Below are 26613 nucleotides of genomic sequence, written 5' to 3'. Positions count from 1 at the left end.
TTCCGATATTGCAAACTGGAAGATTTATGGACATTTAGTAGTCCCATCTCTATTAATGTAACAGATAATCGGTTTTCGTGGCAATTCTCTAGTTGCTTATCGATTTTTAGAAAATCCGTGTTGCCGTATGAAACGATCTGTATTGTGGCAACACTGCTGCGAACGTGTGTGTCTGTGAACAAAAAACTGTGTGTGCGTTAATTTTTGTTTATAAATTTAATTGCAAATACTGCACATATAACTTTCAATGGTGTGCGTCCACACACTAATACAAAAATAATATACACACATATATATGTACAATTGAAAGTGCGACCCGTTATCAATGGATTTCGGAGTGGGAGTCGGAGCCTGACGTCTGACGCTGCTGCGAAGTGAATTTTTTTTTCATATCGAGGGAAAAAGAAAAAAAATGGCGCCCGCAACTTTTTCTTGAGTCGTGAAAGTCTTCGTGATGACGAAAAAGTGAAATAGAGAATTGTTTTGACCATTTATAACACGGAGGCTAGTATTTTGTACGTGATTTATAAATAAAAATACCATACACCTAAATATAATTACCAAAAAAGCAACAGAAAAAGTGCAATTATACATTTGCGTTTGGAAATTTTGCGCTTTTTTCTCTCTCCCCCCTCCAACACACCTCTGCCACCGCCATCGCCACCTCCAACTCCTCTCCCTCTCTCTCTCTACTTTTTTTATTGCTACATTTTCTATAATGTGCGCTGCACAGAGCAATCCGCCGCCCTTCGGCTACACTTGGGGCTTTGCAGACAACGGTGGCCGTACCGCCGAATCGGTATTGGAAATATCGCCAAATATTAATTACACCGTTAGTGGGGAATCGGTAAGTTCCAATCTGAAATTTATTGTTGTTACATTTCATAGTTATAATTAGCATGAAGAATTCTTATACTTTTTTTTTTAATAAAATGTATATATCGAGTGCTTTTGCAAGTGCAAGCTGTTAACTAAATACCAAATCGATGCCACCCCCTCACCACCACAAACATCCTAATTTTTCTTCACCTCTCCGCCCACGTAATAGTGTGGTATTGCTGCTGCTTTCCCACAGAGAATCGTGTTGTGTGTCTCTGTCTCAGAATGTGGCCCCAACAACAAGGCAGCCCGCCACATACACACAAGGCTCTAAAATACATACATACATACAAATATGAATGTATACACACACCAACACATATATATATATATATACATACGAATGAACTTACGTACGTACGCTCGCATACATACCAGTTCGTTAGCTCGCTCGCTCACTCACTCACTCGCTAGTTTTCTGGGATGTCGTTGTCGTTGTCGTCGACCGCCGCCATTGTGTATGTATATGTGCGTCGGCCCATCTAGCGTGTATGTATACGCTCGGCCGTTTCACGTACGATATACGTGGAAGTATAAATACATAAAGAAAAAATGACAACCAGCCACATATACTTTTATGTAACTGCGTTCGCTCGAATGAATACATACATACATACACACACATAATATACATACATATGTATGTATGTGGGTGAGTGAGTGTAGGGTGAGTGTGTATGGCGAGTGTGTTAGAATTTCTTTTACAAATTTTTTTCGTTTCCATTTCATTCGTAAACATTCATAATTTGGTATTTGTAAATTTTTTCTTGTATGCGTGTGTTTGCCAAACACAATTACACACACACACAGCGAAGCACGCACATGTGATGCGAATGCGTGAGATGACGAACTATGAAGAAGGTGGTGAGGTGGGGTAGTCTTCGGAAGAGGCAAGTGCAGTTTAATACAAAAATATTCATTTGGCAATACACGGCAAAAGCAGTAGATAATGCAAAAGGCAATTATTTGCAACTACAATTTACTTAAAATTTTAATTTAAGATAATTAATATTTGCATTCTATGGTATTTTTTTTGTTTGTTGTTGGGTTCTTAATTAATTTTTTTTTGTTTTGCTCTTAATTATTTTTTTAAACTATTATTTTTGGTCCCAGAAAGTTGAGTTTGCTGCAGTACAGTGGGCCCCAAAAGGTTTAAAGCACAGACAAGAACGACCATAGCCATAAATTCAGGTGTTATCTAAGTTGTCGAACATTTAACCCAAAAGAAAATCATTTTGATTAAATAATTTTAATAGAATACTTTATAGAAAATTGCGAGACTTTATAACAACAAAATGTCTTTCCTTGAAATCCAAAAAAGTCTCAAATTGTTGTGGTTTTTTTTCTTTTTCCTTACCAAAAAATAAAAAAGTTCAATACACAATTTAACTTTAGTAAAAATCATATTTCAAATGTTTCCCCAAGAGTACCATAAATTTGGCTATTTTTTAAAATGAATAATTTCATCAATATAAATACAAGCTTATCGTTTATGTAGAAAATTAGGAGAGGATGATAACAAAATCGATGAGTTTTAATCAAATTACAAATCAATTAGCCAGTCACTAATTGGGAAATCAAATTTCCGCTGTCTCCAATGCACCAATTTTTTCTTGCGTGTGTTCATTATTTTCGCTCACTGTAAGATGACGACCGAACAACAAATAAAAGCAAAACGAATTCGCCGCTTCTGCGCTAAAATTACTCTCGGCCTTTCACTTTATATGTGTGCGATGAGCGAATTCTCTGAATTCGCCGTCATATGATGATAACACACAACACTCACACAAACACACGTTCATGCTCTCGCGGACACATCTAACGCATACATACGCAAATACTGACGTGTTCTGTTGGTGTGCGTGTGTTTTTGTGCGTGTGTTTTGATTACACTTGCGTTTCAGTTTTGGCGCCTCTACCCACACTCACTCACACACACACTCATGGAAACAAACAACAACAAAACAAACACATACTCACTCTCTCTAGAGTCCAACTTGCACAAACACACAACAGAAAAAAAAGCGCGCGCTTTTCTGCCACCCTCCTTTTTCTTCCCTGTAGTCTCTTGCTCTGAAAGCCTTTACGGTCCTTTTTATTTTTGGCAAACTGTTGCCGCCGTCGCGCAGGTGTAAATTCCTTCTAATACAAGCTTAAATAAAATCTGAAATCAGTTCAAAGCACATTAACTCTATTCAGAAGACTCAACTGTACTCTTTTGCCCTCTCTCTGTGTCTCTTTATAAGCAAACAAAAAACAAGACAATATATTGGGCACATGATGATACTAAAGAGTTTTAGACCATTGCATTCCAGTAAAATCGGTTATTTGGGGACAAGAACTAACAAAATAACATGATTTCAAAAGAATCACTCTTGCATCCATCTCCACAATCTATATCTCAAACCCCAAAATCAAATCAAACCAAACATTTTTAGATGCCCTATCTGTTATCCACGGATGGATCATTGGCCGTACAAAAGGATGTTAAAGGTGCACTGGCTGGCAATAAGGCGAATGTTGTGCGTCGCATGTTCTTGGTGAACGATTCCTCATTTCCGCACGGTACACAAAGGTGCGTTTTGGTGTAATTTCCCACCTTCCAGCTTGACCCCTTCTATCCTCATGCTCTTTCTCTCCTCCATTCACAGAGTAATTACCACAGGTGCCACCTCGACGGTGGTGAAGAAACAGGACTCAACCACTCAACAGGTGTTGAGTATAAATTCACTCGATAAGAACTGTAAGTGGTCTTAGTGAGATCAATAGAAAACCAAAAGAAAAACAAAAAAACGCACGTGTCGTGTAGGGGATGTCAAAAAGTGTAACGATAGTAGTATCTCCCTGCCTTTCCCTCCCCAATCCACCATTCGGTTCGTATCAGGATCGTTAATTCTCAATTGATTGAATGTCGTCTGTCCCTATTTCAAGATGCTGCTTTTTTGGTGCGCCTCTATCGTCATTTTTTGGAATCCCTTTAACGAAATAAAATAATTTTGTGTGTTGCACGCTGTAATTTCTTTTTTTCTTTTTCTTTTTGTAATTGATCAATTCTTATTGATTGTTTTTCTCTCTTTACTCCCCATATCTTCCGTTACCGTTACCGTTTACCGTTGCCGTTACTCGTTACTCGCTCCAATTTTGCTCTTTCACTTGTATTTCCATATATAAATCCTCTCAATATATATATGCGCTTGTATGTCTTGCCTGGCTTTTGCACCAAAAACCACAAAATATTATTCCACTAACCCAATCCACACCCAAATCCAATCCAAATCCATCCATCCACATATCCATGCTACACACACGCAATATGAACACACTTCATCCATGTACTCTTGGCGGGCGGCGGGTGGCGGTCTGATATACACAAACCAACACAAACACTCACATAACACACACGAAACACTCGAACAGATCTTCTGGTCGATCAGGCCACAGCCGCAGCTGCAGCAGCTGCCGGTGATCCAACGGCTCATCATCATACGTTGACGAATGGTAGCATTGTTGATGCCAAGACAGGACAAACCGTTTTGACTTCGGGTGCCGCAGCTGCTGCTGCTGCTAAATCCCATTTCGGTTCCATTGGTGCACTGCATCTAACGCAAGAGGAGTGCAATGAGATATTGATAAAGCGTGCCATCGCTGCCGGCCACCATCAGACGCACACAATCACCACCGCCGACGGAGCGCATCATCATAGCACGGCGCCAGGCGCGACACCAAGTAAGCATCTCTCAAACTCAAAAACCTTTCTGTCTCGCCCCGTATGTCCCCACCCAACCACCCATCCCCCCGCACTTTATTGTGGATTTGTGGCACACAACCTACCCAAACCACCAAGACCACCACCTAAGATATATCTGTGCATAATGCATACTATCGTCTATATAAATATCTCTATATATACATATATAACTGGCATTAGGTATTTACCCGGTTCTGGTTGCTGAATACATTTTATTACCCGGCTTGAGTTGTCTCCACCCGCCCCGCCCCGCCCCTGACCTGCCCGAAAACTCCACCCACCACCACCACCAATTTTTGCGTTTTGGTTTGAGTTCGTTCTTTGATTTTGTTTTTTCTTTCTTCCTTTCTTTTTCTTTTGTTTTGTTTCTTTTTCTGTTCTTTTTACGTTTCGCTCAAATTTGGTTTCTATTCTGTTGGCGGTGCAACATCAATCTTAGGTGACCTACTTCCTGGTATTTCAGTTCAAGTACAGAAAGTAATACAAGGACTCGAAGAGAACGAGGACTCCCAGGGCGACGCACCCAACTTAAAGTTGGAGCCAGGCACATTAGAGTTGTCCCCAAAGACCGAACTACAGGAATCAATGCATTTCAGCGAAGTAAGCTTAAAAAATAATCTAAAAACCAAAAATATATTCCTCAAAAACTATTAATGAAAAATTATTTAATGAAAAAATTCCAAACCAATTGTGATGAAGTGCACACCCAAATAGCTAGAGCAAAATTAATTAACTGATTGCCTTTTCCACATTTTTTAGACGGACGCCACTATCAAGAAGGAACGCCCGTACAGTTGTGACGAGTGCGGCAAGTCCTTTCTGCTCAAGCATCATTTGACCACACACGCCCGCGTCCACACAGGTGGTTGTTAATGTTCCCAATACGTTATCCATTTCGATATGAGCAGGTCTAATCGTTTTCGTATTTATTTTTCTTCTTCCAGGTGAACGTCCACATATCTGCACCCATTGCGGTAAAAGTTTTGCCCATAAACATTGCCTAAATACCCATCTGCTGTTGCATTCAACGGATCGCCCATATCAGTGCCAGGAGTGCAAGAAAAGTTTTACCCTTAAGCATCATCTGTTGACGCATTCACGTGTCCATAGCCGGGAACGGCCATTTGTGTGCCAGGAGTGTGGGCGCTCGTTTCCATTGAAGCGTCACCTGGTCACTCATAGTAAATTTCACGCAGGCGAACGTCCATACGTCTGTGAGGAATGCGGTGAGAGTTTTGCCCAGGAGAATCACCTGATTATGCACTCGCGGTAAGCGTAAAAAACCTTAATTATACAAATATGTAGAAAGGTATTCAAAACAAAAATTTTTGATATAGCTTTCACGGGTCCTTGAATCCATTTGTTTGCTCAGAGTGCGGTGCCTCGTTTCCACGTAAATTTCAATTGGTTAATCACGGACGTATACACGGCAAGATACCACATTCGTGTACCATTTGTGGTAAAGAATTTCTACAAAAGCGCACACTAGTTTCCCACATGAGGTACGAATTGGTGGACTTACCCCCCAAAAGAGAGATTGATTTTATTTAATTTGTTTAAATTTCTTTACCCTCATAGGCGCGTACATACAGGCGAGCAGGCGCATCCCTGCGTGAGTTGTGGCGAGGGTTTCCCCACAAAGGCCGAACTGCATCAGCATGTTCGTGCCGCTCACAATGGCGTTAATCCCAATACAAGTAGCGCCACAATAATAGCTAATCAGCAGGTAATTGTTAATTGATTCGATCAACAAAATATTTTTAAACTAAATGTCAAATTTCTTTCCTAAGCAGCTGCAACAGCCTCACCATCACCCCGGGCATCCGCAGACCATAACTGTTGTCAGTAATCCGGTAACAGTGTCCATAACCGATGCCAATGGTGTGGCAAGACCGCAATTTGTTTGCCGGTAAGTCAATTTTGACCATGAGCATGAGATTTGAGTTTTAATCTAAAAACAATTATCTCTTTTTTCATTGATAGTGAGTGCGGCAGCGCCTTTAATAGCCGCGAAGCATTGGCCCTTCATTTGCGTCTGCATACTGGCGATAAGAGCCTAATGACCGATTTGTGCGCCCTAACGGCAGCTATACCAGGACATTTCCTGAGCACGGCAAGTCTTAATCCAGGCACTGTGGTAGCAGCCAATCCAAATTTGGTTGGACAGAGTCCGGTGCCAGTGCAAATTATTTCGTCCACCGGCCAGTTAATGTCACAAACCACGCTGGTGCAGGCCGCCAATTCGACCCATCCGCAGGTTGTCACCGCTGTGCCCCACATGCCATTGCATGCCACACAACAGCAGCATTTGCAGCATGTTGGTGCCGGGGCACAACAACAACAACAGCAGCAACAACTTGTACCCGCTGCGCCGGCCAATAAACCAAAATCGCATTTTTGTGCCAGCTGCGGCAAGGGATTCGCTGCCAAGCATGGTCTAATGCAGCATAATCGGCGACATCCCAACGGCGGTTGCACGGTCCGCACCCATGTCTGTGAGTGTGGCAAGGCATTCTTCCAGAAGAATCATCTGATGCTGCATCAGCGCCAGCATTTGGAAACAAAGCCAGCCATATCACAGCAACAGGTATGCTAGCTAGCTGTCCATTTCCCCAAAGCTCTTACTTTAGATATAGAGGCAGATAGATTTTTATTCCGTTTTTGTTAGACTTAAGCTTTGAGTTTAGGCCAACAGAAAATTAAATAACTGTGTTTTTATGCATTTTATGTTTATAAACATGAAAGTTATAAAGCCGATTTAATCTGTAAATCTAAAAAAAAAAAAAAAAAAAAAAACAAAAAAGAAAACGAGCAGATTATTAAGAAGATGTATGTAGATTTTGTTTTACACTCTTTTAGTTGATTTTCCGTTTCGTCCCCCTTATCCCACTTTAATTTAAAATATTTTATACATTCATACATACATAAATATTTCGATTTAAAAACTTAAATACTTGAATATTATTGCATTACCTTATTTCTTTTAACTTCCAATACTTGCAGCTTGTTGTACCAACTACTTCTTACTAAGAAATGAAAAACAAAAACGAAAGAAAGAAACCGCAAAAAATAAATCAATAATATTAAAAATCAATATAAACAAACAAAAACAAATTAAACAAACAAAAAAAAACCACACACACACAAAAAGAAAAGAAAAATAACGAAAATATGCCATTCTTCAAGTTCTCGTACAAGAAGCGCACATATATATAGATATTCACACAAGAGGCGATACAACATATAGCTCCTCAGATTGTTCGAAATCGGACTATAAACTCTGTTGATCTAGTGGCCCATACACACACACACATATATATATATATATACATATATATATATGTATATACCAATTACCTACATCTATGTGTGTAGTCCTGTGTATGTGCGTGTGTGTGTGTGTGTTTAAATGTGTGTGTGTGTGTTGTGTGTGTATGAAAGCAAATTGTAAATCAAAAGACTTAAAAGAAAAACCATAACCGTATATGTATATATTGTTTATATATATATATGTACAACGATCGATATATATATATATGTATACATACATACTACCTACTACTACTACTACTATATATATATGAGAAATCCTACAAATACGTACGCAAAAGTAATAGAAGGGCCTTCAGTGTGATCGCGCGGGCTTTAGGTCTGTATAAAAAATTCAAAATTAAAGTCTTCTTTTTTTTTTTTTTTTTTCCTTAATTAAACGTTTTCACGAAGTTACTTTAATGCTCAGCATTAAAATGCCTTTGTTTAAATTTTACTCCTATGTACACTTACTTAATTAAATATTGTAATAAATATGATCCATACTTGTTGTTATATTGATGTTGTGTTGACTTTTTTTTTTTACCTTATTGTCTGTGCCTGTTTCCTATCACATACATATTTTTGTTTTATTTGGATACCCTAATTAGTTATTTGCCTGAGCCTATTTTTAGTTTAGTCTAAATACAATTTAAAATTAATTCTTTGTTGGCCTTATGTGAGAGAAATTAGCTAAAAGTTTTTCTCAAACTATTGCAGGAGGCCAATGCTCAGCAGCAGCAGCAACAACAAGTGGTAGTGGCCACATCAACGGCATCTGGACAACAGCAGACCACACAACAGCAGCAGCAGGTTCAGGTGCAACTAATACCTGATGGTCATTTGGCACATGGCAAAGTTATTAAGTACGAGATATGCCGTAATGTATTGCAGGAGGATCAGACAGCGCAGCAGCAGCAACAACAATCTGGAATGAATACCGAGTAAGGCAGAAGGCGGCGGGATGAGGCATAAATATATAGAAGGAGAGAACATAAGCAGGAATCCTAAGGTTTTATTTTTTGGTTTTGTAAATACATGGCACTTACACACACACAAACACTCTACACCCATGCAGAGTAGACAACATGAGAGAAGGGCAGCTGCTTGAGAATAATATAACCCCAAAAGAGAACACCCCCTCCCTCCCTCAACCTAATCCAAACAACACTTAGACATTTGCAAGCGATTCCCTTAGTTGTAATAATCTTTTAGTTAGCATTAGCCTTTAGCCTTTAAACTAAGTATAAACTTACTTTGTACACATTAAATAGTTAACTAGAGTTATACACATACTTATATGCATATATAGGTATAGAATTATACACCTACACACATATATATATATATATACATATATATATATATATATATATATATATATATATATATAACGTATCTGTTAATTTTGTGATGTGTTGGTCGCATCTAAAAAACAAGAACCTGTGTGTCTAAGTTGGAAGTTTTTACAAGAAAAACGTAAATGAACTTTTTTTAAATTGGTTTTATGCATTACAACAATATTTAGCACATACAATACACATACAAACACACACACACACAAATATTACATACATAATAGATTATGAAAATACGACAGCAGGCATTGCTGTCAGAGATATGTGTACGTAAATAACAATAAACACACAATGTTTCACGATCTCTTTTTTCCCCCGCTATCCTTATGCTTATGTGTAGTGGGCGAGAGAAATCGTGGAGGCGTGCGTCTGAACTGATCTGATCGGATCTGCTCTGCTCTGCTTGTTGCTCCAACCACAGATCACAGATAGACTAGACTAGACCAGACCAGACCAGGCCAGACAAACGCGTTGGTGGTGCACTTCTATATATTTCGTTTGTACATACAAAAAGTTAAAACAGAAATAAAATAAAATAAAAATAAAAATGAAGAAGTAGAAGTCAGGAGCAAAAAGAAAAAATAATAAATAAAACAGGTCTTTTCAATGTGAATTATAGCCGGAGTTTGAAATGTAGGTGCCTGGCACAATAACTAACAAAAACAAAACAAAAATATCTCTCAACATAAAAAGCAAACCCAACAGCAACAACAACAACAAAACTAAAAATAAAGAAAAGATAAAACGAAAACAATTTCTAGCTGTAAGTTACACGAAACACAATCGAAAGATACCAATTTACATATATATATATAGTATATAAAATTATATATATGTATATGCGAAAACAAAGCACGCTTTGTAACAAGAAAAATTTGTAGGAAAAACAAACGTAAAAATCAATATCACACTGTAAAAAAAATAACGTATACCTTAAGTTCTGGCAAAAAAAAAAAAGAAAAGTAAAAATGCATAAGATGGCAAACAACAAAAACAAAAAGAACAGCAACAAAAACAACAACAGTTACAAAACAGAAACAATTATAACCATATAAATAAAAATAATAATAATAATAATAAAAAACACAACAATAAATAATGAAACTAACTTAAGCATATATTTTAATATGTAAGCCTTAAATAAAAATACAAAACAAAATATTGAATAATAAAAAGAAAAATTATAATTGTATATTCAAATGTTTTTCTCTCCATGTAATGTAAGAGAATCAAGAGTAAACTTTAGTTGATTAAAAGTTATTAAGACAGACGGTTGAAAACGAATTGAAGGAAAAGGAAAATCGTTTTGATGTTTACATAAACAAATTTAAAGCTTTGACTTGGCTAACGAAGGCGTTAGTCATTTGTGGAACTTTAGCTTTCTATTTGAAATGTAAGTGAGTCAAGAAATGTTTGAATATTTGACCAAACAAGTCTAAAGAAAAGTCTAATGAATATTGACAATAAACTCATTAATGTAAACCAAGTTAGTCTTATGCAACTAACAGGTTCAGCCACATTGGAGTTGCAGTTGGAAAAGCAAGTTTTGAAAGAAAACAAATGCGCTGATTCAACCAAAAACCAAACGGCCGCACTTTTAAGGCTAATCAAAAGTCAAAGTCCTTTAGTATTCTTACAATCAGATTGGACAGTACAAGGTCAAGTAATCAGGGGCAAGGCCATTAACCGCTGAGAAAGCTGAGAAGGGAAATTTGTTTGGTTCTCTTAAGAGTTAATTTATAAAAGCAGAGAGGAAAACTTAAGAGTTGATAGTTTCAATCAGTTAATTTATGGCTTAATTGTTGTTTTCTCTGAAATATTTTCATTTAGGAAAGTAATTTAAACATTTAAAAGCTACCACATTGTGTTGACGGTTTTTATTTTTGCCGGTTGCTATCTTTCTGTGCTATGTGTAGGTTATCTAAAAAAGAAATTAACTTGATTACTGCAAAAATTTTGTATGAACATGGCGAATTTTAAATCTATACTATATACATATATATAAATGTTAAGATTAGACATTTCGGACGACAAATGTGCAGCAGTATGTCAATGGTATAAATAGTATATTTTTTTTTGTTTCTAAATTTGCTGATTAAACACACGAAAAGAAATATTTACCTACGCCCCAGTGAGTCAATCCATTAATGGCATTTACTTACAAAGCAAAAAGATTTTAACGAATTTTTAAGAGTCACAAAGTTATTGCTCACAAGTGTGTAATAATAAGGAAATACTATATTGTTAATTCTTTAGTAATTTACCTGGCCACAAGGTCTTTTTGAGGTAAAATGTGAGTGTTTAACCCACCTAACCAACTTGTGTGTATGTATGTACATATGTATATAATTTATAATTCTTGGCGCTTTAGGCAAAGTTATTCGTTGATAAGATAAATAGGGAAAAATTTCAACTCTTTTTTGTTTTTTCTTTAATTTTTTTTTGTTAATTGTTTTCCTCCCAGATAGATAATAGTTCAAGCAACTTCCAACAATCTAGAAGAAGAAAAAGTCACGTTGTGGGCTTTAAGCAAATTTTCAGGCCGCCATATGGTCATACATAGTTTAGGTTTGGCTTAATCAAAATGTTGGCCAAATTCGCACGTAGGCAAAATGCTTAACATTCAAAACGATTGATCAGTTATATGGTTACAAAATTCATTCATTCATCAGCAGTATACATATGTACATATGTATGTACATATTATAATTTGTTAATTATTTATTGTAAAATTTTGTTGTTTTTATAAAAGATTGCGTCATTTTTGATTTCCTTAAATGTTCATGCAATTTCCTTACATCGAAAATATGCAATTCTTTTGCCCTAAAAGTGCATTACCAGAGAGTTTTTTTATTTAAACGAATGCTTTTTGCCAAATAAGGGCTTGACATGGACCTTCTTTTTTTTGTTGTTTATTTTTGGTTTTGGTTTTTATGTTACCTTGAATTGTTAAATTGAAATTAATTGAACTTGGAGCCGAGCAACATTTCGGTTTGTCGCATAAATTTCCAGCACACTCTCAGAAGCCGCACACTCAATTTCAATTCCAAGGAAAAGATGTGAGATGGCTGGCCAGTGTGTTTGTGTATTTGGGTATGTCATCATTTCTATCTCACAGTGAGGCACAGTGTTCCAGTTTCCCATGTGCCCTGGTAATTAAGCACTGGTCGGCACCCAATTTGGGTATTTGCAACAAATGGCTGCATCATGTTTTCAGTTGTATACTTTTATTTTGTTTCAATTACCAACGACAAGCCCATATGCTCTAGAGGTCTTTTGAGCGCATGTTTTGAATTTTTAAGCAGGTTCCACTGTGCGCCAGTTTATATATTTTCCATTTTAATTTTTGCATTCGTATTTGCTGTACCCAGGCAAACAAGTTTTGATTGCTTGTGGCTTGGGCATGAAAATGAGTTTTTGTTTAGTCGTCTAGTATGTATGACGTCAGTTTTGAATTAAACAACAATTGAGTTTAGCTTGACTTTTGATGGCTTCCACAAAAGATTTGCTTCTAATTTTGGAGGTCATATTATTTAGACCTCAACCTCTCACAAGTCCAGTCAGTCTGAGGTTCTGAGACGATTTTATGATGCAGTTTTCAACTGTAAGTTTATCCTAATTTGGATACATCCACTTGAATTATACATATCATCTACACCCACTCAGAAAGGCCGGCATAAATCAATTAGTCAATAAAATTCAACAAAACCGACTGCAAAAATACATTCAAACATTTATATATGTACATACATATGTACATATATCGTTTTGTTTTCTTTTTTTACCCGAGATGGAGTCTAGAAGGGGCGCCCACGTAGCGCCGGAGAACATGTTGCTGACTAATCAGTGACAGTTATTATTAATATTTTAATTGTGCATCCGCTAGACATACATAAATAGTCGGTAGTAGTCATAGAAGACGGGCCAATTTTGGTGACGGATCGATCGAGAGATGCCGCTCTTTGGCACTCATCATGCATCTGTTACTTTTGTTTGCCACTTTCACAAAAGTGCCAAGTTTTTTTTATTTTACATTGGCTTATTGAACTCAACTCAACTCCGGATTGCGTGGCAAGCAACCATGCCAAGCCAAGCAAGCAACCGGCCTACGCATCCGTCGGATACTCTTCTGCCTACGCCAGTTCAGTCCAGGCCTGGTTTGTATTTTTTTTATTATTATTATTTTTCTTTTATTTTGGTTTTTTGTTTTTAGCCTTTTTGCTTAGACTGATTCGTGTCTCTCGCTCGCACCCATTAGCCATAAAGCTCAAAGCGAACGCTCGACTGGCGCTGACGCAGCTGCCATCGGGCAGAGATAGTCAAAAAGTGGTTCCAGACAACCGCAACGAATGATCAGTACGGTTTGAGTTGTGCTTCGCGACGGTTGCTGATCTTAAAAAGTGCTCCGAACATCCGAACATTCGAATACATTCGAAATCTGCCACATAGCATCTAAACACAAAAAGTATCTCTGTCTCGGAATTCATCTGTGTGTGTGTGTGTGCGTGCTAAGCTTTTTTTTTCCCAACACTCATACACGTTCGAGTGTCGCCGTCGCCGGTGCCTGTGTGCCTATTCATTCATACATATATACCTATATACACATAATAATAATTTAAAAATAAGTATTTCGACATTCCGCGGTGAAAATTATTACGTCTAATAATCCTAATCGCCAGTAAAAGAAACCTTCCAACATCAACAACTTCAACATTTTAAGTGCTAAGCCATAATTGTGATTAATAACAGTAAACGAAACGACAAATATTTGAAAATTTGTTCAATCAAGCCATTAAAATAGCAAAAGTTATCTCAGGTGCAGAGAGTCAGTGTCAGTGATTACCTCATCTGTGTCAAAAGCAACGCCAACAAAATGGTATCAAAAAGCAATAAAAAGAAACAAGTGTCTCAACAGCAACAGCAACAGCAGCAGCAACATCAACTGCCGCCAGCAACATCAACCACAACAACATCGTCAACGGCCTCGGCTACCAAATTAACCAAAAAACTGGGACCCGATGCTCAGGCCACTCTGACAACAAACACGAGCTCCACCTCAATGGAGCATGAATCGGTGTCGTATGGCGGTGGGATCACATCTCTGCCATCAACTTCACAGGCAGCGGCTGGCATTAGTAGCTATAGCTCTAAGGCTGCCAAATCATCCTCCTCCACACAATCACAATCCTACACAGCGCAATCTCAGTATAGCAGCAGCAGCAGCTCAAAGATCTCCCGAGATTACTCAAATGAGAAAATTATATCGTCCGTTGATTTGCTTGAAAGTGAAAAAAAGGAACCTGTATTCTCGGTACCCATCGAAGTGGTAGAGATCACTGGTGGTGGTTTGTCCAGCAGTGGAAATATGTCAAAATCTTTTCAATCCACCTCCTCATCGCAACAGCGGGAGCAACAGGCATCAAGCACCACCAGTTACTTTGAGTCCACAACCAGTTCTAGTCGGAGTGCCAACGAAACGCTCATTGCAAGCGAGAGAGTCTCCACCGCCACCAACGCTGCTGCTGCTATTACCGGTATGACATCATCGAGCAGCAAACAGGTTGGCTTCGACTTTGACTCCAACACAAATACAGACATAAATATCACCAGCAGCGACGTCAACGCCAGCAGCGGCGTTATTAATTTGAGAGAATCTCGAAGCGTGCCAAAGACAGAAATTTCTACTGTGGGTGTCAATGGTGCGTCATCAACCTCAACATCGACAACAACAAGAACAGCTGAACAGGCAGCAACAACTGTGACGTCGTCGTCGCGCGAAAGACAACCGGTTGCCACTCTGTCTGGGTCGTCGGACACAACAAAGGCAACGTCACAAACAGCTGTTCGTAGTGATAAAAAATCATCATCATCATCGCTAACTTCCTTGGCAAAGAACTCCAAGACCAATCAGGAGGCCACCGAAAGCACAACTCATACAAGCAGCAGTAGCACTAAACAACTAAAATCTAGCTCCAAGAAGGAAGTTTACGATGTTAAAACGAAAACTTGGAGCGAGTTAAGCGATGGCTCCACCCAAAATGCAAATAAAAAGCAACCGACCTTTGAACGCTACGTCAGCAAGGAGTCGGATGGTAGCTATAAGGTCACATATAAGAAGAAGATATACGACAAACGCAACAATAGATGGCGTGTGGTGGATGAACGGACTTGTGATAGTACCCATGATTTGGGCTATCCCGAAATAGTAGATGATGTCATAAATACAACAACAACAACATATACAACAAAGGTGTACGACACAAAGCTTGGCAAATGGACTGTAGTGGATGAAAAATCGTTCACTGATACGAAAGCTTTTGTGCCCAATGACATTGCTCGTGAAATCGAGAAAGATAATACCGATGTGGCAAACATAACAACTACCACGGAGGTGACTAAGGTATGTACATACATATGTTCTTGTTCTTCTGGCATGCCAGTCAAGTCATGCGTGTGGACCCCGAACGAAGCATACTAAAAATTAATTCAATTTAATTTTTATAGATTTTCGATGCTAGCATTAATGATTGGCGTGTCCTAGACGAAAAGGTGCACACGGATGTTATTGAAAAAATTGTCGAGACTCCCAAAAAAACGATATATGTGGATGAATTTGTGGAAATTGAGAAGAATACATCAATTTCCGAAAATAATGAGAATATAACACTGAATCTAAACGAGACATCGAAACACAAAAATATTACTGAAAATATTTATGATGAGATCGATTATGTGCGAACTGATAAGCAACGCTTAGACGATTCAAGAAACGTAAGTACATACATATACATGATTTGAAACGATTTATAATGTTATCTTTTAATAGCGTGGAGTCGCCAAAAATAAGACATCGACACATAGTGAAAGGTGTATCTGTGAAATCTGCACTTGCGGGTATGTACACATATAAGCCTTCTAATAAATTACCAATTTTCAAGACTTGTTTAAAATTTTCATTCCAGACGTCATCATTGCTCCACCAGCACAACGAAAAACACAGAAAAAGTCATTGTGGAAACAGATGGTATGTCTTCATTTTTCAATTTTTGATTTTTAAATAATACAACCTACTTTTATCCAATAGATACAATTGACGAAACATACACAAGAATTCGCACTAACACTTGGTCAAAGAAAGATTCGAAAAAAGACAAAAACATTCCGACAAACGAAGAGATTCTAGTGGACTATATTGTCATCAAAAAGCCGGAAGATAATTTAAAACCAGAAGGAGAATTCGTAGTACCAGAAAAAGAACCGTATAAACCATCTGAGAGGCGGGAGAAAATTATACATGCTGACAACTTACGTACAGAAGGAGAAATGACATTTGTTGAAAAGGAAGAATACCAATTCACTACACGTCCTGGTTATGTGAAGCCCAAGGATAATCTAAAACAGGAAGGAGACTTTTATAGTCCAGAAAAACCAAAATATCAGCCGGGAGACCGTCCAACTGAAGTTCGTCATCAAGATAACTTGAAACCCGAAGGAGAATTTTACACACCCGAAAAACCTGGATACACACCTGCCGAGCGACCATCTCAAAAAATACCCATTGACAACCTCAGACCAGAAGGCGAATTTATGACACCAGAGAAGCCAACTTACAGAGCAGGGGAAAAGCCCACAAAAATAGTTCGCAGTGACAATTTGCGATCAGAGGGCGAAATGACATTTACAGAACGTGAAGAATACCACTATGTCGTGCGTCCCGAGCAAGTAAGACCATCGGATAATTTGAGGCCAGAAGGTGAATTCTACAGCCCTGAGAAACCGAAGTATAAACCAGGTGAAAGACCCTCCCAAGTCAGACATGAAGATAATCTGCGACCCGAAGGGGAGTTCTACACTCCGGACAAACCAGGCTTTCGACCTGCCGATCGTCCTGTACAAAAGAAGCCAGAAGATAATTTAAGGCCCGAGGGCGAATTCTACAACCCAGAGAAACCCAAATACAAGCCAGGCGAAAGACCATCTCAAGTTAGACCAGAGGATAATCTGCGTCCTGAAGGAGAATTCTACACTCCAGAAAAACCAGGATTTAGGCCAGCTGAAAGGCCTGTACAAAAGAAACCAGTGGACAATCTTAAGCCTGAAGGAGAATTTGTTACTCCCGAAAAACAAGTTTTCAAACCAGCAGAAAAAACCGAAAGAGTAATCAGAAAGGATAACCTTCGCACTGAAGGTGAAATGACTTTCATTGAAAGAGAAGAATACCAATACGTTGTGCGTCCTGAGCAAAAAAAGCCAACGGATAACTTGAGGCCAGAGGGTGAATTCTACAGTCCAGAGAAACCGAAGTATAAACCCGGTGAAAGACCTTCCCAAGTTAGACATGAAGATAATCTGCGACCCGAAGGGGAATTCTATACTCCAGACAAACCAGGCTTTCGACCTGCCGAACGTCCTGTACAAAAGAAGCCAGAAGATAATTTGAGGCCAGAGGGTGAGTTCTACAGCCCAGAGAAACCCAAATACAAGCCAGGGGAGAGGCCTTCTCAAGTGAGACCAGAGGATAATCTGCGTCCTGAAGGAGAATTTTACACTCCAGAAAAACCTGGTTTCAAACCTGCTGAGCGTCCTGTACAGAAGAAGCCAGAAGATAATTTGAGGCCAGAGGGTGAGTTCTACAGCCCAGAGAAACCCAAATACAAGCCAGGGGAGAGGCCTTCTCAAGTGAGACCAGAGGATAATCTGCGTCCTGAAGGAGAATTCTACACTCCAGAAAAACCTGGATTTAGGCCAGCTGAAAGACCTGTTCAAAAGAAACTAGTGGACAATCTTAAGCCTGAAGGAGAATTTGTTACTCCCGAAAAACAAGTTTTTAAACCAGCAGAAAAAACTGAGAAAATTATCAGGCAGGATAACCTTCGCACTGAAGGTGAAATGACTTTCATTGAAAGAGAAGAATACCAATATGTAGTGCGTCCTGAACAAGTGAAGCCATCGGATAACTTGAGGCCAGAGGGTGAGTTCTACAGCCCAGAGAAAACGAAATACATGCCAGGAGAAAGACCATCTCAAGTGAGACCAGAGGATAATCTGCGTCCTGAAGGAGAATTTTACGCTCCAGAGAAACCTGGATTTAGGCCTGCTGAGCGTCCTGTACAGAAGAAGCCAGAAGATAATTTGAGGCCAGAGGGTGAGTTCTACAGCCCAGAGAAACCCAAATACAAGCCAGGGGAGAGGCCATCTCAAGTGAGACCAGAGGACAATCTGCGTCCTGAAGGAGAATTCTACACTTCAGAAAAACCTGGATTTAGGCCAGCTGAAAGACCTGTTCAAAAGAAACCAGTGGACAATCTTAAGCCTGAAGGAGAATTTGTTACTCCCGAAAAACAAGTTTTCAAACCAGCAGAAAAAACTGAGAAAATTATCAGGCAGGATAACCTTCGCACTGAAGGTGAAATGACTTTCATTGAAAGAGAAGAATACCAATATGTAGTGCGTCCTGAACAAGTGAAGCCAACGGATAACTTGAGGCCAGAGGGTGAGTTCTACAGCCCAGAGAAACCGAAATACAAGCCAGGAGAAAGACCATCTCAAGTGAGACCAGAGGATAATCTGCGTCCTGAAGGAGAATTTTACGCTCCAGAGAAACCTGGATTTAGGCCTGCTGAGCGTCCTGTACAGAAGAAGCCAGAAGATAATTTGAGACCCGAGGGCGAATTCTACAGCCCAGAGAAACCCAAATACAAGCCAGGGGAGAGGCCATCTCAAGTGAGACCAGAGGATAATCTGCGTCCTGAAGGAGAATTTTACACTCCAGAAAAACCTGGTTTCAAACCTGCTGAGCGTCCTGTACAGAAGAAGCCAGAAGATAATTTGAGGCCAGAGGGTGAGTTCTACAGCCCAGAGAAACCCAAATACAAGCCAGGGGAGAGGCCTTCTCAAGTGAGACCAGAGGATAATCTGCGTCCTGAAGGAGAATTCTACACTCCAGAAAAACCTGGATTTAGGCCAGCTGAAAGACCTGTTCAAAAGAAACCAGTGGACAATCTTAAGCCTGAAGGAGAATTTGTTACTCCCGAAAAACACGTTTTCAAACCAGCAGAAAAAACCGAAAGAGTAATCAGGCAGGATAACCTTCGCACTGAAGGTGAAATGACTTTCATTGAAAGAGAAGAATACCAATATGTAGTGCGTCCTGAACAAGTGAAGCCAACGGATAACTTGAGGCCAGAGGGTGAGTTCTACAGCCCAGAAAAACCGAAATACAAGCCAGGAGAAAGACCATCTCAAGTGAGACCAGAGGATAATCTGCGTCCGGAAGGAGAATTTTACGCTCCAGAGAAACCTGGATTTAGGCCTGCTGAGCGTCCTGTACAGAAGAAGCCAGAAGATAATTTGAGGCCAGAGGGTGAGTTCTACAGCCCAGAGAAACCCAAATACAAGCCAGGGGAGAGGCCTTCTCAAGTGAGACCAGAGGATAATTTGCGTCCTGAAGGAGAATTCTACACTCCAGAAAAACCTGGATTTAGGCCAGCTGAAAGACCTGTTCAAAAGAAACCAGTGGACAATCTTAAGCCTGAAGGAGAATTTGTTACTCCCGAAAAACAAGTTTTCAAACCAGCAGAAAAAACTGAGAAAATTATTAGGCAGGATAACCTTCGCACTGAAGGTGAAATGACTTTCATTGAAAGAGAAGAATACCAATATGTAGTGCGTCCTGAACAGGTGAAGCCAACGGATAACTTGAGGCCAGAGGGTGAGTTCTACAGCCCAGAGAAACCCAAATACAAGCCAGGGGAGAGGCCATCTCAAGTGAGACCAGAGGACAATCTGCGTCCCGAAGGAGAATTTTACACTCCAGAAAAACCCGGTTTTAAACCTGCTGAGCGGCCTGTACAGAAGAAGCCAGAAGATAATTTGAGGCCAGAGGGTGAGTTCTACAGCCCAGAGAAACCGAAATACAAGCCAGGAGAAAGACCATCTCAAGTGAGACCAGAGGATAATCTGCGTCCTGAAGGAGAATTTTACGCTCCAGAGAAACCTGGATTTAGGCCTGCTGAGCGTCCTGTACAGAAGAAACCTGACGATAATTTGAGGCCAGAGGGTGAGTTCTACAGCCCAGAGAAACCCAAATACAAGCCGGGGGAGAGGCCATCTCAAGTGAGACCAGAGGACAATCTGCGTCCCGAAGGAGAATTTTACACTCCAGAAAAACCCGGTTTCAAACCTGCTGAGCGTCCTGTACAGAAGAAGCCAGAAGATAATTTGAGGCCAGAGGGTGAGTTCTACAGCCCAGAGAAACCGAAATACAAGCCAGGAGAAAGACCATCTCAAGTGAGACCAGAGGATAATCTGCGTCCTGAAGGAGAATTTTACGCTCCAGAGAAACCTGGATTTAGGCCTGCTGAGCGTCCTGTACAGAAGAAGCCTGAAGATAATTTGAGGCCAGAGGGTGAGTTCTACAGCCCAGAGAAACCCAAATACAAGCCAGGGGAAAGGCCTTCTCAAGTGAGACCAGAGGATAATCTGCGTCCTGAAGGAGAATTCTACACTCCAGAAAAACCTGGATTTAGGCCAGCTGAAAGACCTGTTCAAAAGAAACCAGTGGACAATCTTAAGCCTGAAGGAGAATTTGTTACTCCCGAAAAACAAGTTTTCAAACCAGCAGAAAAAACTGAGAAAATTATCAGGCAGGATAACCTTCGCACTGAAGGTGAAATGACTTTCATTGAAAGAGAAGAATACCAATATGTAGTGCGTCCTGAACAAGTGAAGCCAACGGATAACTTGAGGCCAGAGGGTGAGTTCTACAGCCCAGAGAAACCGAAATACAAGCCAGGAGAAAGACCATCTCAAGTGAGACCAGAGGATAATCTGCGTCCCGAAGGAGAATTTTACGCTCCAGAGAAACCTGGTTTCAAACCTGCCGAGCGTCCTGTACAGAAGAAGCCAGAAGATAATTTGAGACCCGAGGGCGAATTCTACAGCCCAGAGAAACCCAAATACAAGCCGGGGGAGAGGCCATCTCAAGTGAGACCAGAGGACAATCTGCGTCCCGAAGGAGAATTTTACACACCAGAAAAACCTGGTTTTAAACCTGCTGAGCGTCCTGTACAAAAGAAGCCAGAAGATAATTTGAGACCCGAGGGCGAATTTTACAGCCCGGAAAAACCCAAATACAAGCCAGGGGAGAGGCCATCTCAAGTGAGACCAGAGGATAATCTCAGACCAGAGGGAGAATTCTACACTCCAGAGAAACCTGGCTTTAGGCCAGCTGAAAGACCTGTTCAAAAAAAACCAGTGGACAATCTTAAGCCTGAAGGAGAATTTATTACTCCCGAAAAACAAATTTTCAAACCAGCAGAAAAAACTGAGAAAATTATCAGGCAGGATAACCTTCGCACTGAAGGTGAAATGACTTTCATTGAAAGAGAAGAATACCAATATGTGGTGCGTCCTGAACAAGTGAAGCCAACGGATAACTTGAGGCCAGAGGGTGAGTTCTACAGCCCAGAGAAACCGAAATACAAGCCAGGAGAAAGACCATCTCAAGTGAGACCAGAGGATAATCTGCGTCCCGAAGGAGAATTTTACGCTCCAGAGAAACCTGGTTTCAAACCTGCCGAGCGTCCTGTACAGAAGAAGCCAGAAGATAATTTGAGACCCGAGGGCGAATTCTACAGCCCAGAGAAACCCAAATACAAGCCGGGGGAGAGGCCATCTCAAGTGAGACCAGAGGACAATCTGCGTCCCGAAGGAGAATTTTACACTCCAGAGAAACCTGGTTTTAAACCTGCTGAGCGTCCTGTACAGAAGAAGCCAGAAGATAATTTGAGACCCGAGGGCGAATTTTACAGCCCGGAAAAACCCAAATACAAGCCAGGGGAGAGGCCATCTCAAGTGAGACCAGAGGATAATCTCAGACCAGAGGGAGAATTCTACACTCCAGAGAAACCTGGATTTAGGCCAGCTGAAAGACCTGTTCAAAAAAAACCAGTGGACAATCTTAAGCCTGAAGGAGAATTTATTACTCCCGAAAAACAAATTTTCAAACCAGCAGAAAAAACTGAGAAAATTATCAGGCAGGATAACCTTCGCACTGAAGGTGAAATGACTTTCATTGAAAGAGAAGAATACCAATATGTGGTGCGTCCTGAACAAGTGAAGCCAACGGATAACTTGAGGCCAGAGGGTGAGTTCTACAGTCCAGAGAAACCGAAATACAAGCCAGGAGAAAGACCATCTCAAGTGAGACCAGAGGATAATCTGCGTCCAGAAGGAGAGTTTTACGCTCCAGAGAAACCTGGATTTAGGCCTGCTGAGCGTCCTGTACAGAAGAAGCCAGAAGATAATTTGAGACCCGAGGGCGAATTCTACAGCCCTGAGAAACCCAAATACAAGCCAGGGGAGAGGCCATCTCAAGTGAGACCAGAGGACAATCTGCGTCCCGAAGGAGAATTTTACGCTCCAGAGAAACCTGGTTTTAAACCTGCTGAGCGTCCTGTACAGAAGAAGCCAGAAGATAATTTGAGACCAGAGGGCGAATTCTACAGCCCAGAGAAACCCAAATACAAGCCAGGGGAGAGGCCATCTCAAGTGAGACCAGAGGATAATCTGCGTCCTGAAGGAGAATTTTACGCTCCAGAGAAACCTGGTTTCAAACCTGCTGAGCGTCCTGTACAGAAGAAACCAGAAGATAATTTGAGACCCGAGGGCGAATTCTACAGCCCGGAAAAACCCAAATACAAGCCAGGGGAGAGGCCATCTCAAGTGAGACCAGAGGATAATCTCAGACCAGAGGGAGAATTCTACACTCCAGAGAAACCTGGATTTAGGCCAGCTGAAAGACCTGTTCAAAAGAAACCAGTGGACAATCTTAAGCCTGAAGGAGAATTTGTTAGTCCCGAAAAACACGTTTTCAAACCAGCAGAAAAAACCGAAAGAGTAATCAGGCAGGATAACCTTCGCACTGAAGGTGAAATGACTTTCATTGAAAGAGAAGAATACCAATATGTAGTACGTCCTGAACAAGTGAAGCCAACGGATAACTTGAGGCCAGAGGGTGAGTTCTACAGCCCAGAGAAACCGAAATACAAGCCAGGAGAAAGACCATCTCAAGTGAGACCAGAGGATAATCTGCGTCCTGAAGGAGAATTTTACGCTCCAGAAAAACCTGGATTTAGGCCTGCTGAGCGTCCTGTACAGAAGAAGCCAGAAGATAATTTGAGGCCAGAGGGTGAGTTCTACAGCCCAGAGAAACCCAAATACAAGCCGGGGGAGAGGCCATCTCAAGTGAGACCAGAGGACAATCTGCGTCCCGAAGGAGAATTCTACACTCCAGAAAAAAGTGGATTTAGGCCTGCTGAGCGTCCTGTGCAGAAGAAGCCAGAAGATAATTTGAGGCCAGAGGGTGAATTCTACAGCCCAGAGAAACCCAAATACAAGCCAGGGGAGAGGCCATCTCAAGTGAGACCAGAGGACAATCTGCATCCCGAAGGAGAATTTTACACTCCAGAAAAACCCGGTTTCAAACCTGCTGAGCGTCCTGTACAGAAGAAGCCTGCAGATAATTTGAGGCCAGAGGGTGAGTTCTACAGCCCAGAGAAACCCAAATACAAGCCAGGGGAGAGGCCTTCTCAAGTGAGACCAGAGGATAATCTGCGTCCCGAAGGCGAATTCTACACTCCGGAAAAACCAGGATTTAGGCCAGCTGAAAGACCTGTTCAAAAGAAACCAGTAGACAATCTTAAGCCTGAAGGAGAATTTGTCACTCCTGAGAAACAAGTTTTTAAACCAGCTGAAAAACCCGAAAGAGTAATCAGAAAGGATAACCTTCGCACTGAAGGTGAAATGACTTTCATTGAAAGAGAAGATTACCAATATGTAGTACGTCCTGAACAAGTGAAGCCAACGGATAACTTGAGGCCAGAGGGTGAGTTCTACAGCCCAGAGAAACCCAAATACAAGCCAGGGGAGAGACCATCTCAAGTGAGACCAGAGGATAATCTGCGTCCCGAAGGAGAATTTTACGCTCCAGAGAAACCTGGATTTAGGCCTGCTGAAAGACCTGCTCAAAAGAAACCAGTTGACAATCTTAGACCAGAAGGCCAATTTGTGACCCCCAAAAAGCCAGTTTACAAACCTGCAGAAAAAACAGAGAAAATTATCAGGCAGGATAACCTTCACACTGAAGGTGAAATGACATTTACTGTCAAAGAAGAGTATCAGTATGTAAAGAGACCTCAGCAAGTGAAACCAAGTGATAATCTAAAACCAGAAGGTTCGTTTTGCACTATTGAAAAACCAACGTATCAGCCTGGTGAGCGAGTGACTGTTGTGAAACACAAAGATAACTTAAAAGTTGAAGGTGAGTTCTACACACCTGAGAAAACAAGCTACAAGCCAGGAGAAAGACCAACGCAAAAGAAACCTCAAGATAATTTAAAACCAGAGGGACAGATGTCTATTCCAGAAAAAGCGAAGTTTAAGCCGGGTGACAGGGTGAAAACTGTTATTCGAAAAGATAACTTAAAAACCGAAGGAGAAATGACTTTCACTCAAAAGGAAGAGTATCACCATGTTAAGAGACCTGACCAGGTGAAACCGATCGATAATCTTAAGGTCGAGGGGGAATTCTTTAAGCCTGATAAAACATCATACAAGCCTGCTGAGCGCCCAGTACAGAAGAAACCGAAAGATAATTTAAAGCCGGAGGGAGAGTTTTATAGGACTACTGATAAGACGGAAACAGATAGCACTGTGTTGCGTGAAGCAACCCGAAGAGAAACACCAAAACGCCCTGTGGATAACTTAAAACTAGAAGGCTCTATGACAGTGACCAGAAAAGAAGATTATAAATCTTCGACTGCAGTTGATAAAATTCAACGTACCCAAAAATATAAACATAATAGTTCATCAATCACTTTGGGAAGTGATACCACAATTCTAAAGACAACGAACCAAATGAACTATGTCTCTGGAAAGGATGCGATCAAACAAGTCGACTCAAACAGCCAGAATCCCGTTGATGGTCTAATTGTAGTTTCAACTAAGAAGGTAACTACGGTAGTAGGAGGTCGCCACAAGAAAGAGCCCGAGACGGAATATGTACGAAGACCAGCAAAGATAAATGTTATCGAAAATGTGGCGAAGAACACAACAACTACAAATATTGAAAAGAATCAAAGTGTTCACAAAGAAACAACATCCATGCAAAAAACTCACAACATTATTGAAAATACTGCAGTCAATACAGAACAAATAAGAGGATCGGAATCGTCAACTAGAGCTCTTCATACTAGCACTAACAATGTGACCAATGGTTCGACAAATCGTGTGTCAACCGGAAGAACAGGCACCAGCAACATCACTGACTCTTCGTCTCAACGTATTATTTCCGAAAATCAATCAAACAATAATTTGGCTAACAACACGATCACATCTCGTACAGTTTCTGGAAGTAACATCGGAATAGGCAGCACAACAACACAAGTCGGCTCATCTAAGCATTTCCATCATCGCAAGAGTGAGCTATCTTCCGAAGCCGATTTCTCAAACTCAGTATTTCATCGCAAAAACATATCAACCGAGTCGAACGCGATAAACAGTAGTAGTCTGTCCTCCAATGGTAAAATGCATCGCAAGAGTATTTTAAATCTTCATGAGCAGCCCGCAAGTACTACGATTCATGCAGGTGATCGTCAGAGCTACAGCAGCATCCATCGACAGAATCGGGAAACCGATAGCTTTTCAACTGAACGTCGTACTTGTAGTGTGCATAAGGAGAACGTTAAGAATACTTCTTCATCCATGTCCCGCATAATTTCCGGTGTCGGAAACGATACTAAATCCAATACTGAACGTTCGACTATTACAAGAAGTCATGTCTCGGGCGGTGGAATTGATTTTTCAACTCCATCGCATCATCATGGTCAAGGAGGAACTCGTAATCGTAGTACTCATCATCATCATGTCTCCAGCAGCAGTGTAGATTTCCCTTCCTACAGCGTTCACGGGCATACCGAGCGTATAACTACCACTCGACGTGGAAATCAATCTTCCATTAGTTTGGGCAACGATAAATTCACCGGCTCCAGTCTCTATAAAAGCGAATACATCACTGCCCCAAGCACATCGTGTGCCGTGCATAAGATCAAACAAGGTGCATTCCAACATACCAGAAGTACTCAAGATCATAAGTTCTTCAAGTCTTCAAATTAAATAGCAGTCCAACATAACTGAAAACATATCTTTTGCCTCCACTAACACATATCCCATTTCCATGACAATACTTTATATAATTTATACGAAAACATAACATTAACAAATAAAGAAAGTATATATATTTTTTTAAATATAATAAAA

The 26613-nt window shown here is 40.5% G+C and overlaps 2 protein-coding genes across 22 annotated transcripts; both read left to right on the top strand.

Annotated features, from left to right (window-relative positions):
* Positions 1-134: 134 nt before the first annotated feature.
* On the top strand, positions 135-10326 carry cg (combgap). Of its 21 annotated transcripts, XM_068292110.1 has the most exons (13): positions 135-515; positions 734-847; positions 3318-3454; positions 3531-3622; positions 4297-4607; positions 5033-5227; positions 5387-5492; positions 5572-5896; positions 5965-6129; positions 6206-6353; positions 6418-6536; positions 6611-7214; positions 8657-10326. In XM_068292110.1, the coding sequence occupies exons 3-13, from the start codon at positions 3318-3320 to the stop codon at positions 8882-8884; spliced, it is 2430 nt and encodes an 809-aa protein (XP_068148211.1). In that variant the 5' UTR covers positions 135-515; positions 734-847; the 3' UTR covers positions 8885-10326. The 21 variants fall into 21 exon arrangements, with proteins under 21 accessions (XP_068148211.1, XP_068148210.1, XP_068148208.1 ...); XM_068292109.1 differs by having other exon boundaries at positions 135-847; positions 4297-4605; positions 5091-5227; XM_068292107.1 differs by having other exon boundaries at positions 135-847; positions 4297-4605; positions 5067-5227; positions 5387-5489; positions 6421-6536.
* A 3341-nt stretch (positions 10327-13667) lies between these two features.
* On the top strand, positions 13668-26610 carry Sdb (SAXO downstream of blistered). Its single transcript, XM_068291454.1, has 5 exons — positions 13668-15694; positions 15799-16065; positions 16121-16188; positions 16257-16318; positions 16379-26610. Exons 1-5 carry the CDS (start codon positions 14168-14170, stop codon positions 26467-26469), a joined length of 12015 nt encoding a protein of 4004 aa, XP_068147555.1. The 5' UTR covers positions 13668-14167; the 3' UTR covers positions 26470-26610.
* Positions 26611-26613: the final 3 nt, after the last annotated feature.

Source organism: Drosophila tropicalis, unplaced genomic scaffold (genome assembly GCF_018151085.1).
Source record: "Drosophila tropicalis isolate 14030-0801.00 unplaced genomic scaffold, ASM1815108v1 contig_593, whole genome shotgun sequence".
Lineage (NCBI taxonomy): Eukaryota > Metazoa > Arthropoda > Insecta > Diptera > Drosophilidae > Drosophila > Drosophila tropicalis.
This window is presented reverse-complemented; position numbering and strand designations above follow the sequence as displayed.

Coding starts and splice junctions, on each gene's coding strand:
- cg (XM_068292101.1), top strand. CDS start 719: ATGTGCGCTGCACAGAGCAATCCGCCGCCCTTCGGCTACACTTGGGGC. Junction 3,455..3,530: donor TTTCCGCACGGTACACAAAG/GTGCGTTTTGGT, acceptor CTCCATTCACAG/AGTAATTACCACAGGTGCCA. Junction 4,608..5,032: donor CGCCAGGCGCGACACCAAGT/AAGCATCTCTCA, acceptor CTCAAATTTGGT/TTCTATTCTGTTGGCGGTGC.
- Sdb (XM_068291454.1), top strand. CDS start 14,168: ATGGTATCAAAAAGCAATAAAAAGAAACAAGTGTCTCAACAGCAACAG. Junction 15,695..15,798: donor CTACCACGGAGGTGACTAAG/GTATGTACATAC, acceptor TAATTTTTATAG/ATTTTCGATGCTAGCATTAA. Junction 16,319..16,378: donor AGTCATTGTGGAAACAGATG/GTATGTCTTCAT, acceptor TTTATCCAATAG/ATACAATTGACGAAACATAC.